Source organism: Anomaloglossus baeobatrachus, chromosome 9, assembly GCF_048569485.1.
Source record: "Anomaloglossus baeobatrachus isolate aAnoBae1 chromosome 9, aAnoBae1.hap1, whole genome shotgun sequence".
Taxonomy (NCBI): Eukaryota; Metazoa; Chordata; class Amphibia; order Anura; family Aromobatidae; genus Anomaloglossus; species Anomaloglossus baeobatrachus.
Window position 1 is genome coordinate 211,534,000 of NC_134361.1, and position 18,575 is coordinate 211,552,574.

At 53.1% G+C, this 18,575-nt stretch overlaps 2 protein-coding genes across 2 annotated transcripts in view; one reads left to right on the forward strand and one right to left on the reverse strand.

Moving 5' to 3' along the window:
- Positions 1-7,516, forward strand: part of ABL1 (ABL proto-oncogene 1, non-receptor tyrosine kinase) — a 29,118-nt gene extending 21,602 nt beyond the window's left edge. Inside the window, 5 exon segments of the mRNA XM_075324379.1 lie at positions 1,373-1,557; positions 1,660-1,812; positions 1,890-1,979; positions 3,696-3,854; positions 3,965-7,516. Coding sequence (XP_075180494.1) covers positions 1,373-1,557; positions 1,660-1,812; positions 1,890-1,979; positions 3,696-3,854; positions 3,965-5,571 — 2,194 coding nt within the window. The 3' untranslated portion in view covers positions 5,572-7,516.
- A 5,588-nt stretch (positions 7,517-13,104) lies between these two features.
- The window catches only part of QRFP (pyroglutamylated RFamide peptide), a 16,888-nt gene continuing 11,417 nt past the window's right edge, over positions 13,105-18,575 (reverse strand). Inside the window, exon 2 of the mRNA XM_075322916.1 lies at positions 13,105-14,078. Within this exon, the coding sequence (XP_075179031.1) occupies positions 13,674-14,078 (405 nt within the window). The 3' untranslated portion in view covers positions 13,105-13,673. The remainder of the gene's footprint in view (positions 14,079-18,575) is intronic.

The following is an 18,575-nucleotide window of genomic DNA, read 5'->3' on the forward strand; positions in this document are numbered from 1 at the left end:
ATTTCGGGGGTCCTCGCTGTGTGACTCCAGTGGGATCAGGCGGTTCTGATGTTGGGGGGCAGCGGGGCGCACCCCCTCGTATCACAGCACCGATCTGGAGCCGCTCAGATCAATCCTTGTTATGGCCGCTCCTGGTAGCGGATTGTTAATTGCCCATTGTATTAATCAATTGCCTTCACGTGCCCGGAGCCCCCGCTCTGCGACCTCTGCCGCCGGCAATTAGCGGCCCCCCGTGCACATTCCTTGTGATCGGATCACAGCTCCTAGCAATGTAATGAGAGGACGACAGCCCCCTGTCACCGGTGGGGGGGCCGCGCTTACTCCAGCGGGGTCCGCACAAGACCCCTTCACTCTGTGCGCTGCTGATAACCGCAGGCGGCACTTAACTCCCGCCATAGACACAGCGATGCAGCCGCGAGAATTTCACCTGTAATATGGGATTGTGCATGCCAAGCGTCCCCCCGGACAAGGCCAGGGCGTCCCCCCGGGGCTAGGGAAGGCGAGGGCGTTCCCCCGGACGAGGCGGGGGTGTCACCCCTGAATGAGGCGAGGGTGTCGGCAAAGTGAGGACGTCCCCAAGGGACAAGGCGAGGGCATCCACAAAGTAAGAGGGCGTCCCCCGAGAACAAGGTGAGGTTCCCCTCAGATGAGGCGAGGGCGTCAGCGAAGTGAGGGCGTCCCCCCGTGCGAGGCGAGGCGAGGCAAGGGCACAAGTGAAGTGAGGGCGTCCCCCCAAAGCTAGGCAAGGTGAGGGCATCCCCCAGGCGACTTGAGGGTGCCCCTCATGGGTGAGGGCGTCGCGAAGTGAGGACGTCCCCCACATGGGCGAGGCAAGGTAAGGGCATCTCCCCCGGGCAAGGCGAGGGCGTCCGCAAGTTGAGGGCGTCCCCCCCGGGCGAGGCAAGGCGAGGGCGTCCCCTATGGGCAAGGGCGTCGGTGAAGTGAGGGCGTTCCCCCCTGATGAGGTGAGGGGTGTCCCCCCACGGGCGAGGCTCTGGATGCACAGATCGCCATGTGTGGGGGGCTCTGGATGTGCACTTGGGGGCGTCTGTTTCGGCTGGTACCTCGCCCGTCTCCTGGCCGGGGGGGGGCGTGGACGCTCGGCTCCACACTGGCCCGATTGATGGAGAGGACAGACTTAGTTGGGTAATTGCAGACTCATTAGGGGTCTCTCCGGATCGCGGCCGGTCAATAATGTGCCGAGCTGCGGGTTATTATCCAGGCGCTGCTGTCTCTGCAGCTGTACCGGCCGGGGACATTAAGCCTGAGAACATGCAGGCCCCATGCTGACGCTTGGCTGCGCCCGTCTTGCCCTGGGTGTGAATACTTTTGCATGTAACGTGGATGTTTTGGTTCCTTCTCTCGTCTGCAGGGACCTCGCAGCCAGAAACTGCCTCGTTGGAGAAAACCACTTGGTGAAAGTCGCTGATTTCGGGCTGAGCCGCCTGATGACGGGCGACACGTACACCGCCCACGCCGGAGCCAAATTCCCCATCAAGTGGACGGCGCCCGAGAGCCTGGCCTACAACAAGTTCTCCATCAAATCCGACGTGTGGGGTGAGTGGACCGCTGCCACTGATCCCTACAACTGCCCCCCCCACAGATCACTACTACTCCTCCTCCCCCGGTAGTCACACTCTCCTCTTCTTTCCCTCGCAGCTTTTGGAGTGTTACTTTGGGAGATCGCCACCTACGGGATGTCCCCGTACCCCGGCATCGACCTGTCGCAGGTGTACGAGCTGCTAGAGAAGGACTATCGCATGGAGCGGCCCGAGGGCTGTCCGGAGAAGGTCTACCAACTGATGAGAGCGTGTAAGTGTCCGCACCGCGCGGGGGGAGGAGGAGGCTATAATCCACAATGTGTGCTCACCGGGGTCTCCCCCTCGCAGGCTGGCAGTGGAACCCCCTGGAGCGGCCGTCCTTCGCCGAGATTCACCAGGCCTTCGAGACCATGTTCCAGGAGTCGAGTATCTCGGACGGTAAGGATGATAGGAGAGGACGTAAGGCCGGCAGCTAACGAGCGCTGCTCCTGAGGAAGCCAGAAAGCTCAGAAGTGGGACCATCTGAAGTCACCGCAGAGATGCTGCGGACTGTTCATTACTGGGGAGTTCGTCACTCGGGCAGCGCCGCCACTTTCATGTCCTTCCATGAATCTCTCCGCTGCCGTCTGTCAGACGCCTTTTATAATCCCCGGCTTCATCTGCTCTGAAGCTTTAGTAAGAAAGCAGGGAATTGCTGAACTAGTAACTCCATGGTCCAGCTATAAAACGCTGCTGAATCCCTCATTTCGCTGCGGTATCGTCTCCACGCCCCCCGGGACAGGAGCGGCCGGTGTATGGAGACCCCAGCCTCATCACTGGTGCAGAAGGGAGCGCTGCAGGGTTCCAGGAGCATGTGCTGTCCAGCAGAGCTGGCGGTAACGTCCCCACCGGGACAGGAGCGGCCGGTGTATGCAGACCCAGCTTCATCTCGCTGCGGTAATGTCTCCACGTCTCCCCGGGACAGGAGCGGCCGGTGTATGGAGACCCCAGCCTCATTACCGGTGCAGAAGGGATCTCTGCAGGGTGCCAAGAGCATGTGCTGTCTGTCCAGTATAGCCGGCGGTAACGTCCCCACCGGGACAGGAGCGGCCGGTGTATGCAGACCCAGCCTCATCTCGCTGCGGTAATGTCTCCACGTCCCCCCGGGACAGGAGCGGCCGGTGTATGCAGACCCAGCCTCATCTCGCTGCGGTATTGTCTCCACGTCCCCACGGGACAGGAGCGGCCGGTGTATGGAGCCCCCGCCTCATCACCGGTGCAGAAGGGAGCGCTGCAGGGAGCCAGCAGCCGCCTCCTCCTCACGATAAGGGATTTGCTAATCCGGAATTAGAGGGATTTTAGGGGATTGTTACTTAAGCGATTGGAATGTTCTTAAAGGGATATTCCTCTTACACAGCCCTGTTTTGTTAGCAAAGTCTCCAGACATGGTCCCCTGGGATTAGCTGCAGCGCCCCCGCAGGGGGCATGAAGCATTGCACGGTGTCACTGGCACCCCGCTCTGCCGCTATATATATAAAGCAGCGCGCCGCGAGGTTCGCCTCTGCAGACAATGACGCATGTTACAAAGGCTCTGCGCAGATCCCAGACAATATGGTTTCCGCACGGCCTCCTGGTAGCGGTATTATTGTTTTTGCACAATATTGCGCGTCTCCTTTCTTTTCCCGCCGTGGTGAGCGGCGCTGCCTTCCCTCTAATGCATTCGCTTGTGCTCGCACCGATAATTGCTCTTACCAGGGGCTGAGCACATAATAAACGCCGGCTTTTCAGCCATTGTCCTCGGCGCGGCCCGGAGAGCTGCACCCACTTTCATTTCAAGGCTTCGTGGTGTTTTTTTTTTTTGTATTTTTTTTTTTTTTCTTCCCGCCCATAAATGTCTTTTTGTGGAATAATTGTTGATTGATTGCTCCGGGGGATAAATGGCGGTGTTTGTATCCAGCCGCAGGGAGCGCAGAAACCTGGCAGACGGCAGCAGTGGATATGACTAATGGCAGCGCTTGCATTATCCCCGGGGATTGTCGCCTGCCTATAGAGGCGTACATCAGGCCCCTATAGCTCTGCTCATCCTGAGCCCCCTGATTCATGTACATTGTAGCGCTTCACATAGGGGATATCTGCACTGATACAATGTAACAAGACCTTTTTCTTTTTGTACAGAGGTGGAGAAAGAGCTGGGGAAGAAGGGGCTGAAGGTGAACGTCAGCTGCCTCCTGCAGGCCCCCGAGCTGCCGACCAAAACCAGGACCACCCGGAGGACGGCCGAGACCAAGGACGATAACACAGATACCTCACACATCCGAGGAGCCGCTGACCCAGGTACCTGGACGCCTCCTGTAACCGGCCCCTATCGGGCGCAGTATTGTCGGGGGCCCCAGTTATGGTGGGCTGGACCTCCTCAGTGATTGCGTCTTCTCTCTTTCTTGCAGATGTTCTGGACCCGGAGCCGGCCGCCGTGTCTCCTCTCCTCCCTCGTAAGGAGCGGGTCGGCACAGCCGATGGCGGCCCGGAGGACGAGCGGCTGCTCCCCAACAGTAAGAAAAGCAACCTCTTCAGCACGCTAATCAAGAGGAAGAAGAAGACGGCCCCCGCGCCGCCGAAACGCAGCAGCTCCTTCCGGGAAATGGAGCAGAGGTGCTTGGACGGAGACGCCAGCAACGGCGGCGATATCGATGCCGCCAAATTCCCAAGTAACGGGGCGGCCATGACCAATGGCGCGGTGCAGGGAGGCGTGCTCTTCCTAACCCCACACTGGAAAAAGTCCATTGCGATTGTAGGACGGCAACCGCCGCCGGGTGAAGAGGAAGGCAGCGGCAGCAAACGCTTCCAGAGGTCGTCCTCCGCCTCGTGCATGCCGCTCGGGTCCAAAGACATGGAGTGGAAGTCGGTGACACTGCCCCGGGAGATGCCCTCCACCCGGCATATGATGGACCTGTCTAGCGCCGGGGGTACCCAAAAAGCTGAGCGACCAGCCCTGCCCCGTAAAAGAGGCAACGAGGGCAAACCGGACCTTTCTTGTTCTAGGGGGGCCGTCACACCGCCTCCCCGCCTGCCCAAAAAACCCGAGGAGCCCGCGGATGAAGTCTTTAAAGACGCCGATCAAAGTCCAGGCTCCAGTCCTCCCAGCCTGACCCCAAAATTACCACGTAGAAAACCCGCCGGTGGCTCCATGTCGTCCTCCCTTTTACAGAAAGATGAGGGCGCAAGCATAAAAACTGTTAGCGATTCCACCGGCAAGCAAACCCCGAGTGTCGGCAAAACCGAGACAGAGCTCCGTCTCAGGAGACTCAAAGCCACCGAGCCGGCCGCCAAGGATAAAACGAAAGCCTTGAAGGTCAAACCGAGCCCCCCTCTACCCCTGTCCATCCAGCCCACCTCGTCTTCCACCAGCATCGGGGGGAAGTCTACTAAGATCTTCTCCCCCCAAAGCCTTAGCCACGAGGCCAGCACAAACGAGCCAAAGCACAAAGCGGCCACCCAGAGCGAAGACCACGTCAGAACAAGCCCCGCGGTGACGGACGGTGCCAAGAAAACCGCGCCACTGTCCTCCGCCAAGCCACTGTCCACGGAGAAGCGAGTGGGAGCCCAGACGGGCGCGGAGCCCCCCCAGCCGGCGCCACTGTCCTCCTCCTCCACGGCGTTCATTCCACTCATCTCCACCAGAGTTTCCTTGCGCAAAACGCGCCAACCTCCGGAGAAGCTGCTGAGCGGAGCCGTCACCAAAGAGACATTGCTGGAAAGCACCGCGTGCCTGCGGGCCGCCATCAACCGCAACTCCGAGCAGATGGCTAGCCACAGCGCCGTGCTGGAGGCCGCCAAGAACCTCCACGCCTTCTGCACCTGCTACGTGGACTCCATTCAGCAAATGAGGAACAAGTTCGCTTTTCGGGAGGCCATGAGCAAATTGGAGAACAGCCTCCGGGACCTGCAGATCTGCCCGGCCGCCGCCTCCACGGGCGGAGGACCCGCCACGCCTCAGGACTTTACCAAGCTGCTGTCATCTGTCAAAGAGATAAGCGATGTGGTTCAGAGGTAGCAGCTCAGTGCGGAGGACGGCGGCGGTCTTACAACTATGCATCCCAGACTGGTGGTCCGCACCGTGCCCCCGGCCTTCAGAGGGGGCGGCACATCACCCCTCGCCTTCACTTCGGTTCTACATGACACGGACCGCCAAGGTCTACAGGTTCCTTCCTCGCGTTACGGACGCTTTTCAGCGCTATGACCTCCCTCTACCTGCAAGAGCCGCACCGCCAGGTACCGCGGAGGGGCATCATCCCCCCTCCCCCTACCTGCCAGAGCCGCACCGCCAGGTACCGAGGAGGGGGATCATCTCCCCTCCCCCTACCTGCCAGAGCCGCACCGCCAGGTACCGAGGAGGGGGATCATCTCCCCTCCCCCTACCTGCAAGAGCCGCACCACCAGGTACCGAGGAGGGGGATCATCTCCCCTCCCCCTACCTGCAAGAGCCACACCGCCAGGTACCGAGGAGCGGCATCATCTCCCCTCCTCCTACCTGAAAGAGCCGCACCGCCAGGTACTGAGGAGGGGGATAATCTCCCCTCCCCCTACCTGCAAGAGCCGCACCGCCAGGTACCGAGGAGGGGGATCATCTCCCCTCCCCCTACCTGCAAGAGCCGCACCGCCAGGTACCGAGGAGGGGGATCATCTCCCCTCCCCCTACCTGCAAGAGCCGCACCGCCAGGTACCGAGGAGGGGGATCATCTCCCCTCCCCCATTGCACATCTGAAAGTGCCAAACATTCCGGAACACGACCCCCTGCACGTCGGCGGCGCGGCATTCCGTTAACCCTTCCCACGCGTCACCCGGCCGCCATCAAGGGGCAAAAAGTTCACAAATTTAAGTGCAATTTCCTTTTTTACTTTTTGTATTCTTCTTTTTTTTAAAACCAAAATCAGTTGGACGGTGTCAGTGGCGGCGGTGGCACACGTGGCCGGTGATGATCGGAGGCCACCAATCTGTGCAATCCAGAGACTGAACCAGCAGTGCCTCCCCTTGTATTATACTGCGGGACCCTCTTTTAAGTCTTTTCTGTGTAGATTTGGGGTTTGTCCTTGTACGAGTTTTATGTATATGTCTATAATGTGCACACGTAGATGCCTTCCTTGTGAAAAGCCTCCGGGGCTGAAAGGGTTAAGGTGCCTGTAATAACGGCGTCCGCGCTCAGACGTCATTTATTACCATTTGTTTTTTACTCTCCTTTCAGTGTCGGGGGTCGTGCTGCCTCGCTGGTCGCCAGGTCGGTGCCCCCCGGGGGGCAGAGGGCCGGCGTCACCCCGGTGCCCGCGACGGTAATCCGTGCCTTATTGGTCGCCCGATCGTCTGCTCTATGCAAGTATTCATAATCAGGACCGCCGGCGCCGTCCAGAGCGCGCAGCCATTGATTGTATGCTCCAGAGCTGCACTCACTGTTCTGCAGCCGCTGATTGATGCCATTGACGCTCCAATCACATGGCGGCGCGGCAACAAAACCAGCAAGGTGTCAGGAGATTTCAGCTCTGAAGCTACAGAATGCAGCTCTGGAAGACGGTTCACATCTGAAATATGCAATTTTATAAATGTTGGCGTTTTTTCCGTTAAGCGAGTTTTTGTAATCCGGCTCGTATTTGTTTACCGCCGTGTGGCAGCGACAGCCGCTCGGACCCGCGGGCGAGAACAGAGGCCGGCACCGGCTCCTAACCTCTTCATTACCATGGTGGCAGCCATTGCTGGTGTCCATAGAACAAAAAAAGGCGCGAGGTCCGGACTGGCGGCACAGCGAGGGCAGCACGCGGTATAAGATGTGAAGCGGGGCAGCAAGGTACGGCGTATACACACCTATATAACAGACACCTCCGGGGGCCTCCGCTCACGTGTCACTGGCGCCTCCGGCGATGATGTCACTTCCTGTACAGAACTTTCCTCTGTGATGTCACATCTGTGGCGGTTTTACAATTTTGTCAAAATACAAAAACATTTACAGACTCTGCCTCCGCGACTTATTTAAAGGGGTCGTTCACAAGTGGGGGAGGGATTATTGTAGAAATAGCGCCGCCCCCGACTACAGGCCGTGTCTGGTACTGCAACCGAGCCGCATGGAAGTGACGGGGGTTTAAAAACTTTCATCATATTCAATAACTACATCCTCCGTTCTTTACACTGCAGGCTGCACTCACAAACTGGGCACACAATGTAAACGAGGTTTAATTACTGCGATCATCCATAACATGAATACCGGTGAGTACCGCGCCCGGCGGAGGTGAGAGTATACACCGCAACCGGGGCAACATGTAACTTGTGGGGGGTTCCCGGTATACGGAGGGTCTTGTGGGGTGTTCCCTCTATATGGAGGGTCTTGTGGGGTGTTCCCTGTATACGGAGGGTCTTGTGGGGTGTTCCCTTTATACGGAGGGTCTTGTGGGGTGTTCCCTGTATACGGAGGGTCTTGTGGGGTGTTCCCGGTATATGGAGGGTCTTGTGGGGTGTTCCCTGTATACGGAGGGTTTTGTGGGGTGTTCCCTGTATACGGAGCGTCTTGTGGGGTGTTCCCTGTATACGGAGGGTCTTGTGGGGTGTTCCCTGTATACGGAGGGTTTTGTGGGGTGTTCCCTGTATACAGGGTCTTGTGGGGTGTCGCCTGTATACGGAGGGTCTTGTGGGGTGTTCCCGGTATACGGAGGGTCTTGTGGGGTGTTCCCTGTATACGGAGGGTCTTGTGGGGTGTTCCCTGTATACGGAGGGTCTTGTGGGGTGTTCCCTGTATACGGAGGGTCTTGTGGGGTGTTCCCTGTATACGGAGGGTCTTGTGGGGTGTTCCCGATATACGGAGGGTCTTGTGGGGTGTTCCCGATATATGGAGGGTCTATATTTGGATGATGGGTGTCACGTTTCCGGAGGCTGCTCTGCGTATACATGATATCACAAAGTAAATATTCCCGGCTGCACTGTGTTTGCAGAGGGATGAGCGAGTGATGGCCGCCGTTGTGTCGTCTGCGCTATCGATCTGTCGCCTGTTGACTTTGGGAGGAGGGAGTCGATATTTGGAATCAGGCGCTCGCAGCTTAATCGGCCTGTAAAATCCATACTCTGCCATGATGGGGACGAGACAGACACCGAGGAGGGGGAGAGGCAAACATGGCGGAGTCACATTACCTGCATCACCGAGGACGAGGTCAGGAGAGGAATCTGCACATCACCGCCCCAACCTGTAATGGCTGATAACAGGGAGTAATAGATTATACTCACCCGTCCTACCGTCTCCTCCCCCAGTAATGGCTGATAACAGGGAGTAATAGAATATACTCACCTGTCCTACAGTCTCCTCCTCCAGTAATGGCTGATAACAGGGAGTAATAGATTGTATTCAACTGTCCTACAGTCTCCTCTCCCAGTAATGGCTGATAACAGGGAGTAATAGATTGTATTCAACTGTCCTACAGTCTCCTCTCCCAGTAATGGCTGATAACAGGGAGTGATAGATTGTATTCAACTGTCCTACAGTCTCCTCCCCCAGTAATGGCTGATAACAGGGAGTAATAGATTGTATTCAACTGTCCTACAGTCTCCTCCCCCAGTAATGGCTGATAACAGGGAGTAATAGAATATACTCACCTGTCCTACAGTCTCCTCCTCCAGTAATGGCTGATAACAGGGAGTAATAGATTGTATTCAACTGTCCTACAGTCTCCTCTCCCAGTAATGGCTGATAACAGGGAGTAATAGATTATAGTCACCTGTCCTACAGTCTCCTCCCCCAGTAATGGCTGATAACAGGGAGTAATAGATTGTATTCACCGGTCCTACAGTCTCCTCCCCAGTAATGGCTGATAACAGGGAGTAATAGATTATAGTCACCTGTCCTACAGTCTCCTCCCCCAGTAATGGCTGATAACAGGGAGTAATAGATTATAGTCACCTGTCCTACAGTCTCCTCCCCAGTAATGGCTGATAACAGGGAGTAATAGATTTTACTCACCTGTCCTACAATCTCCTATCCCTATAATGGCTGATAACAGGGAGTAATAGATTGTACTCACCTGTCCTACAGTCGCCTCCCCCAGTAATGGCTGATAACAGAGAGTAATAGATTATAGTCTCCTCCCCCAGTAGTGGCTGATAACAGGGAGTAATAGATTATAGTCACCTGTCCTACAGTCTCCTCCCCCAGTAATGGCTGATAACAGGGAGTAATAGATTGTATTCACCTGTCCTACAGTCTCCTCCCCCAGTAATGGCTGATAACAGGGAGTAATAGATTGTATTCAACTGTCCTACAGTCTCCTCCCCCAGTAATGGCTGATAACAGGGAGTAATAGATTATAGTCACCTGTCCTACAGTCTCCTCCCCAGTAATGGCTGATAACAGGGAGTAATAGATTGTATTCACCTGTCCTACAGTCTCCTCCCCAGTAATGGCTGATAACAGGGAGTAATAGATTGTACTCACCTGTCCTACAGTCTCCTCTCCTCGTAATGGCTGATAACAGGGAGTAGTTGCTTTTCTTTCACAGAGGTGAGGGTCCAGTGAGTTAATTTCTTTCTACCTTTGGTAGTTAATGCTTTCCCCTCCTCGTTGTCGCACTCAGCGGTCGTCACGTTGTAGCGCTATTATTACACGGTGCAGTGCGGGGATTTCTATTAGTTGGAATTACATAAATGCTGCTCTCGGGTCGCGGTGTCGCTGCTCGGGGGATGTTACCTGTAACTGTAACAATTGTCTGAGCCACTAATGTTATATCTGTAATCGCCCCCCGAACCTCCACTGTGCGCCCAGATACAACTGCACATCCATCACCACATACATGGCGGTATTACACAGGAAACATGAGACATTTACCTCCACAGTCCGAGACAGCAATGCCGATCAACTGACGGAGATTCCAGCAGCAGAATAGTGAGTTCAGCTCTGCAGTATAATACAGGAGGTGACTCAGGATCAGTAATGTAATGTATGTACATAGTGACTGCACCAGCAGAATAGTGAGTGCAGCTCTGGAGTATAATACAGGATGTAACTCAGGATCAGTAATGTATGTACACAGTGATTGCACCAGCAGAATAGTGAGTGCAGCTCTGGAGTATAATACAGGAGGTAACTCAGGATCAGTAATGTAATGTATGTACATAGTGACTGCACCAGCAGAATAGTGAGTGCAGCTCTGCAGTATAATACAGGAAGTAACTCAGGATCAGTAATGTATGTACACAGTGACTGCACCAGCAGAATAGTGAGTGCAGCTCTGGAGTATAATGCAGGAGGTAACTCAGGATCAGTAATGTAATGTAGGTAACCAGTGACTGCACCAGCAGAATGAGTGCAGCTCTGGAGGATAATACAGGAGGTAACTCAAGATCAGTAATGTATGTACACAGTGACTACAGCAGAATAGGGAGTGCAGCTTTGGAGTATAATACAGGAGGTAACTCAGGATATATAATGTATGTACAGAGTGACTGCACCAGCAGAATAGTGAGCGCAGCTCTGGAGTATAATACAGGATCAGTAATGTATGTACACAGTGACTGCACCAGCAGAATAGTGAGTACAGCTCTGCAGTATAATACAGGAGGTAACTCAGGATCAGTAATGTAATGTAGGTAAACAGTGACTGCACCAGCAGAATAGTGAGTGCAGCTCTGGAGTATAATACAGGATCAGTAATGTATATATGCACAGTGACTCTACTGGTTTTGTTTTAAAGGTTTTGGAAATGTTTGCAAAGGAAACAAAACTTATTGTATGCCTTTTATTATTATTATTATTATTGTCGTTGGTGTTGTTGTGTTGTGTTTTCGGCCACTATCTTCTCTACAATCCTCTGCTCCGGTTTCTGATTTCCTCTTGCTGCTCTCGGAGATCTGCGCTGTGTGATTTCAGCTCTGGTGTCTTCAGCGTCGCTCTTGCTCGGCTTTATCTCTTCTTTGCTGTCAGACTCTGATGCTGTGTGATTTGCCTGTCTCCTGTGGGTTTTCCACACTCTCTTGTTCAGCCTGTGTGATCCGTCCGCTCCTCTGTGTTTGCTCCACTCTCTAGCTACATTCTGATTCTGTTCAATTTTATCTGCCCTTTCTGAGGACGTAGATGCTTTCCCTCCCTCTCCGCACTCTGATTTGTCTCTCACTGATGCTGAGTAAGGAGAGTGAGAGTAAATATTTATCCCAGAAACAGCAGCACATCCAGCTATTTAAAGACTACAGCAGCACAGCCGTCTATGAACAGGAGCTACACAGTCTCTACAGCAGCACAGCCGTCTATTAATAGGAGCTACACAGACTCTACAGCAGCACAGCCGTCTATTAATAGGAGCTACACAGACTCTACAGCAGCACAGCCGTCTATGAACAGGAGCTACACAGTCTCTACAGCAGCACAGCCGTCTATTAATAGGAGCTACACCGACTCTACAGCAGCACAGCCGTCTATTAATAGGAGCTACACAGTCTCTACAGCAGCACAGCCGTCTATTAATAGGAGCTACACAGACTCTACAGCAGCACAGCCGTCTATGAACAGGAGCTACACAGTCTCTACAGCAGCACAGCCGTCTATTAACAGGAGCTACACAGTCTCTACAGCAGCACAGCCGTCTATTAATAGGAGCTACACAGACTCTACAGCAGCACAGCCGTCTATTAACAGGAGCTACACAGTCTCTACAGCAGCACAGCCGTCTATTAACAGGAGGTACACAGAATCTACAGCAGCACAGTCGTCTATTAACAGGAGGTACACAGACTCTACAGCAGCAGACACGTCTATTAACAGGAGCTACACAGACTCTACAGCAGCACAGCCGTCTATTCACAAGAGCTACACAGACTCTACAGCAGCACAGCCGTCTATTCACAAGAGCTACACAGACTCTACAGCAGCACAGCCATCTATTAACAGGAGGTACACACTCTACAGCAGCACAGCCGTCTATTAACAGGAGGTATACAGACTCTACAGCAGCACAGCCGTCTATTAACAGGAGCTACACAGTCCATACAGCAGCAAAGACGGTGAATAACAGGAGCTACACAGACTACAGCAGCACAGCTGTCTATTGACAGGAGCTACAATCTCTACAGCAGCACATCCGTCTATTAACTAGAGCTACACCGACTCTACAGCAGCACAGCCGGCTATTAACAGGAGCTGCACAGACTCTACAGCAGCACAGCCGGCTATTAACAGGAGCTGCACAGACTCTACAGCAGCACAGCCGGCTATTAACAGGAGCTGCACAGTGTCTACAGCATCCCAGCCGTCTTTTGACAGGAACTATACAGATTTTACAACAAGAAGAGGGTAGGATTTTTTTAGTGAATATTTAAGTTGCCTAATTTTGTGTTTAGAAAGCAAATGAGCATTAAGAACCTATCGAGGGTAAAGGAGGCTCTAGCGTTCAGGTTGAGTACGTGTGCACTTGTTGGACAAACAATTTATGTACTTTTATATATTAGTATTTTGTTCTGCATCACTGTGACAATCACAACTGCTACCTCCCCCGACCCCGAAACCCCTGACTTACTCCAGCCGTTCCGTGAATCAGAGGACAGAAGTCACATGACGCTGCGCTGCTGGAACCGACATTTACATGTATTTTTAAAAGTACAAGATACAAAAAAAGAAATTTTTTACAAAATAAGTAACAATCGATGATACATTGTTGCATCTCTTCTCTTAAATGAGCCCTCGTGCTCCCGCCAGGTTCGTGGCCGTACTGTGATCACAGAAGGGGGACATTAAAGGGAAACTGCAGTCCATTCTCTGAGGACACCCCTTCATTTCTGGGGAACATTTTATTTTTATACAGGAGTCTCCCTTTAAGTAACTGCTGTGATTTTAGTGACCTGGGAGCCATGATGATCGTGATTGTAAAACAGAACAAAAAAAAAGAGTGGAGTTCCCCTTTAATCTTGTAAGTAAGGAGAGCGCGCGGCGTCCGTGTCTTCATTCCTGCGGATTTGTTGCCCTTTTGTGTTTGCTACAGAAGAAGTTATCGACTTGTTTGAGATTGGATTCTGCCGGTGTTTGTGGAGATGTTCAGTTTGCCGGATGACGCCGCAGCCGGAGACTCAGAGGGGATGAACAGGAGATAGAAAACTGATTAGAAAGGTTCCCGCCGGGAGCAGGTGGAGCGCGCAGAGCGCGACCTATCGTCCGAATCGGAAGCTGAAGCCGCCTTTCTTTCGATTGTATCCGTTGAGTTCCTCGGCCAGAGATCCCAGGGCGGTGGCGCTGCGCTTCTCCACTTCTGGCTCCGCTTTTTCCACTTCGTTCCCTTCTTCTCTCCTCCCGAATCTGAACCGGAATCCGGCCCGCTCCTTCCCGAAGCCCTGCAGCTCCTTGGCCACGCTGAATAACGAGGCCGGGTCGGTGGATTTCTTATCTCTGGGGCCGTCCAGGAAAGGGGCAGGAAGATCGGTGTCCCGGTCCGGCAGGAGCTGCCATAGGCGGATTCTCTCCCAGGGGACGGGGTCCTCCAGCGCCTCCTGCAGACTGTAACTGCACCCCCAAACCAGGAGCAGCAGGAGCGAAACTCTGTGTGCACCTCGCATCTAGGAGACAGGAAGACATGGGGTTAGATACACGGCTCAGAGACAGTATCACAAAGAATAGGATTAGATACACCGCTCAGAGACAGTATCACACAGGATAGGATTAGATACACAGCTCAGCAGACAGTATCACACAGGAGAGGATTAGATACACAGCTCAGCAGACAGTATCACACAGGATAGGATTAGATACACAGCTCAGCAGACAGTATCACACAGGAGAGGATTAGATACACAGCTCAGCAGACAGTATCACACAGGAGAGGATTAGATACACAGCTCAGCAGACAGTATCACACAGGATAGGCTTAGATACACAGCTCAGCAGACAGTATCACACAGGATAGGATTAGATACACAGCTCAGCAGACAGTATCACACAGGAGAGGATTAGATACACAGCTCAGCAGACAGTATCACACAGGATAGGATTAGATACACGGCTCAGCAGACAGTATCACACAGGATAGGAGTAGATACACAGCTCAGCAGACCGTATCACATAGGATAGGGATTAGATACACAGCTCTGCAGATAGTATCACAGAATAGGATTAGATACACAGCTCAGCAGACAGTATCACACAGGATAGGATTAGATACACTGCTCAGCAGACAGTATCACAGAATAGGATTAGATACACAGCATCACACAGGATGGGATTAGATACACAGCTCAGCAGACAGTATCACACAGGATAGGATTAGATACACAGCTCAGCAGACAGTGTCACAGAATAGGATTAGATACACGGCTCAGCAGACAGTATCACACAGGATGGGATTAGATACACACCTCAGCAGACAGTATCACACAGCAGAGGGTTAGATATACGGCTCAGCAGACTATCACACAGGATAGGATTAGATACACGGCTCAGCAGACGGTATCACACAGGATAGGATTAGATACACGGCTCAGCAGAGAGTATCACACAGGATAGGATTAGATACACGGCTCAGCAGACGGTATCACACAGGATAGGATTAGATACACGGCTCAGCAGACGGTATCACACAGGATAGGATTAGATACACGGCTCAGCAGACGGTATCACACAGGATAGGATTAGATACACGGCTCAGCAGACTGCATCACACAGGATAGGATTAGATACACGGCTCAGCAGACAGTATCACACAGGATAGGATTAGATACACTGCTCAGCAGACAGTATCACACAGGAGAGGATTAGATACACAGCTCAGCAGACAGTATCACACAGGAGAGGATTAGATACACAGCTCAGCAGACAGTATCACACAGGAGAGGATTAGATACACGGCTCAGCAGACAGTATCACTCAGTTTCTATGTTCTCTATTACACCGTTGCGCTCTCGTCCTCCCGGCTCCGGTTTGTCGCTCGGCGTTAGAAGATGAAGGTGATCCCTTCGGCTTTCATAGAACGTTGTGAAATTTATAATAAATCCAGGACATATCAGAGGATCTGCTCTTCAGTGGTGACAATTGCCCCGGGGGTCCTCAGTACGCAGCGCTGCAGCCCCCCCGTCCCCAGCTTCAGGCTCAGCTATAAAGACGACACCTCAAAGTCCCTTCATGATGGGAAATGCGTTACTATTCTGTGTGCGCTGCGACCCCCAGGAGCCCCGAGTATTGGTTTATTTTCTTACAGAATTAATCTTGGGGTTAATCAGGGCCGGGATGGAGAGGGGCGAGAGACCACCCTGACTGCTGCCATGCAGCCCCAATGGGAGAAGACAAATGTATCATGCACAATGTTTGCGGGACCTGACGAGAGGCTCATGATCGCAACGGGGCAGATCCTGCGGCCCATGAGCAGGATGATGGGGATCTTAGGAGGCAGGATGGGGGGGGTCCGATGGGGCATGATCGAGGGGGTCTAGGGGAGAAGATGGGGGGTTTGAGGGGTCAGGATTGGTGGTCCTAGGGGTCAGGATTGGGGGATCCTATGAGGCAGGATAGGGGATTCTAGGGGAGAGGATGAGGGGGGGCATTATTGGGGGGTGAATTCTGTGTTATTCTTTACATCTCCATCGCTAGTCTCCTCTGGTTTGAGGCTTCCGGCCACAGACGTCTCCATCGCAGGTCTCCTCTGGAGTTAGGCTTTCGGCCAGGGACGTCTCCATCGCTGATCTCCTACAGTGTGAGACTTCTGGCCATAGAATCATAGAATATTAGAGTTGGAATGGACCTGCTAGGTCATCTCGTCCAACACCCGGCTCAAAGCAGGATTCACTAAATCATCCCAGACAGATGTCCGTCCAACATCTTTTTAAAGACTTCCATTGAAGGAGACCTCTCCACCTCTCGTGGCAGCCTGTTCCACTCGTCGATCACCCTCACTCTCAATACGTTTTTTCTAATATCTAATCTGTGTCTCCTCCCCATCAGTTTCATCCCATTGCTTCTAGTCTTTCCTTGTGAAAGTGAGAATAAAACTGATCCCTCTACAGTGTGACAGCCTGGAAGATATTTGTAGACCGCTATTAAGTCTCCTCTCAGTCTTCTCTTTTGCAAGCTAAACAATCCTAAATCCTGTAACTGATCCTCATAGGACATGGTTTGCAGACCAGTCACCATTCTGGTCACTCTTCTCTGAACTTGCTCCAGTTTGTTGGACATCTCCATCTCTGGTCTCCGGTGTCAGGCTTCCGGCCATGGACGTCTCCTCTGGGTTGAGGTTTCCGGCCATGGACGTCTCTATCCCTGGTCTCCTCCGGTGTGAGGCTTCTGGCCATAGACGTCTCCTCCGGTGTGAGGCTTCCAGCCATGGACGTCTCCATCTCTGGTCTCCTCTGGTGTGAGGCTTCAGGCCATGGACATCTCCATCTCTGGTTTCCTCCAGTGTGAGGTTTCCACCCGTGAACATCTCCATCGCTGGTCTTTTCCAGTGTGAGGCTTCTGGCCACGGACGTCTCCATCTCTGGTCTCCTTTGGTGTGAGGCTTCCAGCGTCTCCATCGCTGGTCTTCTCGGGTGTGAGGCTTCGGGCCATGGACGTCTCCATTGCTGGTCTCCGATGTGAGGCTTCTAGCCATGGATGTCTCCATCTCTGGTCTCCTTGGGTGTGAGGCTTCCAGCGTCTCCATCGCTGGTCTCCTCGGGTGTGAGGCTTCTGGCCATGGACGTTTCCATCGCTGGTCTCCGGTGTGAAGCTTCTAGCTGTGGATGTCTCCATTGATTGTCTGCTCATGTGTGAGGCTCCTGGCTATGGACTTATCCATCGCTGGTCTCTGGTGTGAGGCTTCGGCCATGGAAGTCTCCATCGCTTGTCTCCTCCGGTGTGAGGCTTCAGGCCGTGGACGTCTCCATCGCTGGCCTCCTCCGGTGTGAGGCTTTCGGCCGTGGACGTCTCCATCTCTTGTCTCTTCTGGTGTGAGACTTCTGGCCATGGATGTCTCCATTACTAGTCTTCGGTGTGAGGCTTTCGGCCATGGACATCTCCATCGCTGGCCTCCTCTGGCCTCCTCTCCTCTAGTCTTCGGTGTGAGGCTTTGCCGCCTTTACTGCGGTGACTTCAGTTGCTTCTGGTATTTGGCTCTTTCTCCTTAACTTTTGTCTTAATCCTGTGAGATGCGACTCGATGGGGTGAGATTTTTTGAGGACTCGGCCATTGCAGAAAATTCCTCTTCTTCACTTTCCCAGGATGGTTTGGGTCATCTGTCTGTGAAGCGTCATCCAATCATTGCTGCATTTGGTGGAATCTAAGCAGAAAGTCTTTCCCTGTGCACTACAGAATTCATCCGACGGCTTCTGTCTTCAGTCACATCATCAATAATCACTAGTGCCCCAGGGCCATTGTTAGCCCTGCAAGGCTGGTCAGCACACCGCCTCCATCATCAAGGACCATTGTTAGCCCTGCAGTCCAGCAATCACACCGCCTCCGCCATGTGCTACAGAGGACATGCTGTGCTCTGGATCAGGAGCCGCTCCAAGCCTTCTCCTGACTTTCTTCCTCTATCTTTCTGGTACAGGGTGATCTTGGTCTCCTCTGTCCTCTGCTGCTTTTCCAGGACTGGGCGGCTTCTTTAGATGTTTTTTCATTGGTAAAGTCTAATTCAGCCTTTCTCTTTTCAGGTTTGGATGTTGTGGGTTCACAGCTACAGCTCCAAATGCAAATCCCGAGACCTGGAATTAGCTCCAGACCTTTTACCTACTTAATTGATGATTGATTATGAGGGAATCGCCCATGAGCCCAATAAAGAGCTTCTGAGATAATTGTCCAATTCCTATTGGTCTTTTGAAAAAATAAAGAACCTCCCGCTAAATAGGATGTGAGCCCCTCAGATTACAGCTGAGCGCTGGCCCTTTAAGACCATTGTGATTATAGAACTGGATCTGGACTATGTTTTGGTCAAAGACGGTTACTCTTCACGGGTGCAGGGTGATATGGATATTGTACTGACCAGCGGGGGGCGCTGGAAGTCGTCAGAATTTCGGATGTGACTCAGGATGATTACATTAGATTTCGCCGGTATGCGGATTCCTTAAAGGCACAGTACAGGTGAGACGCCC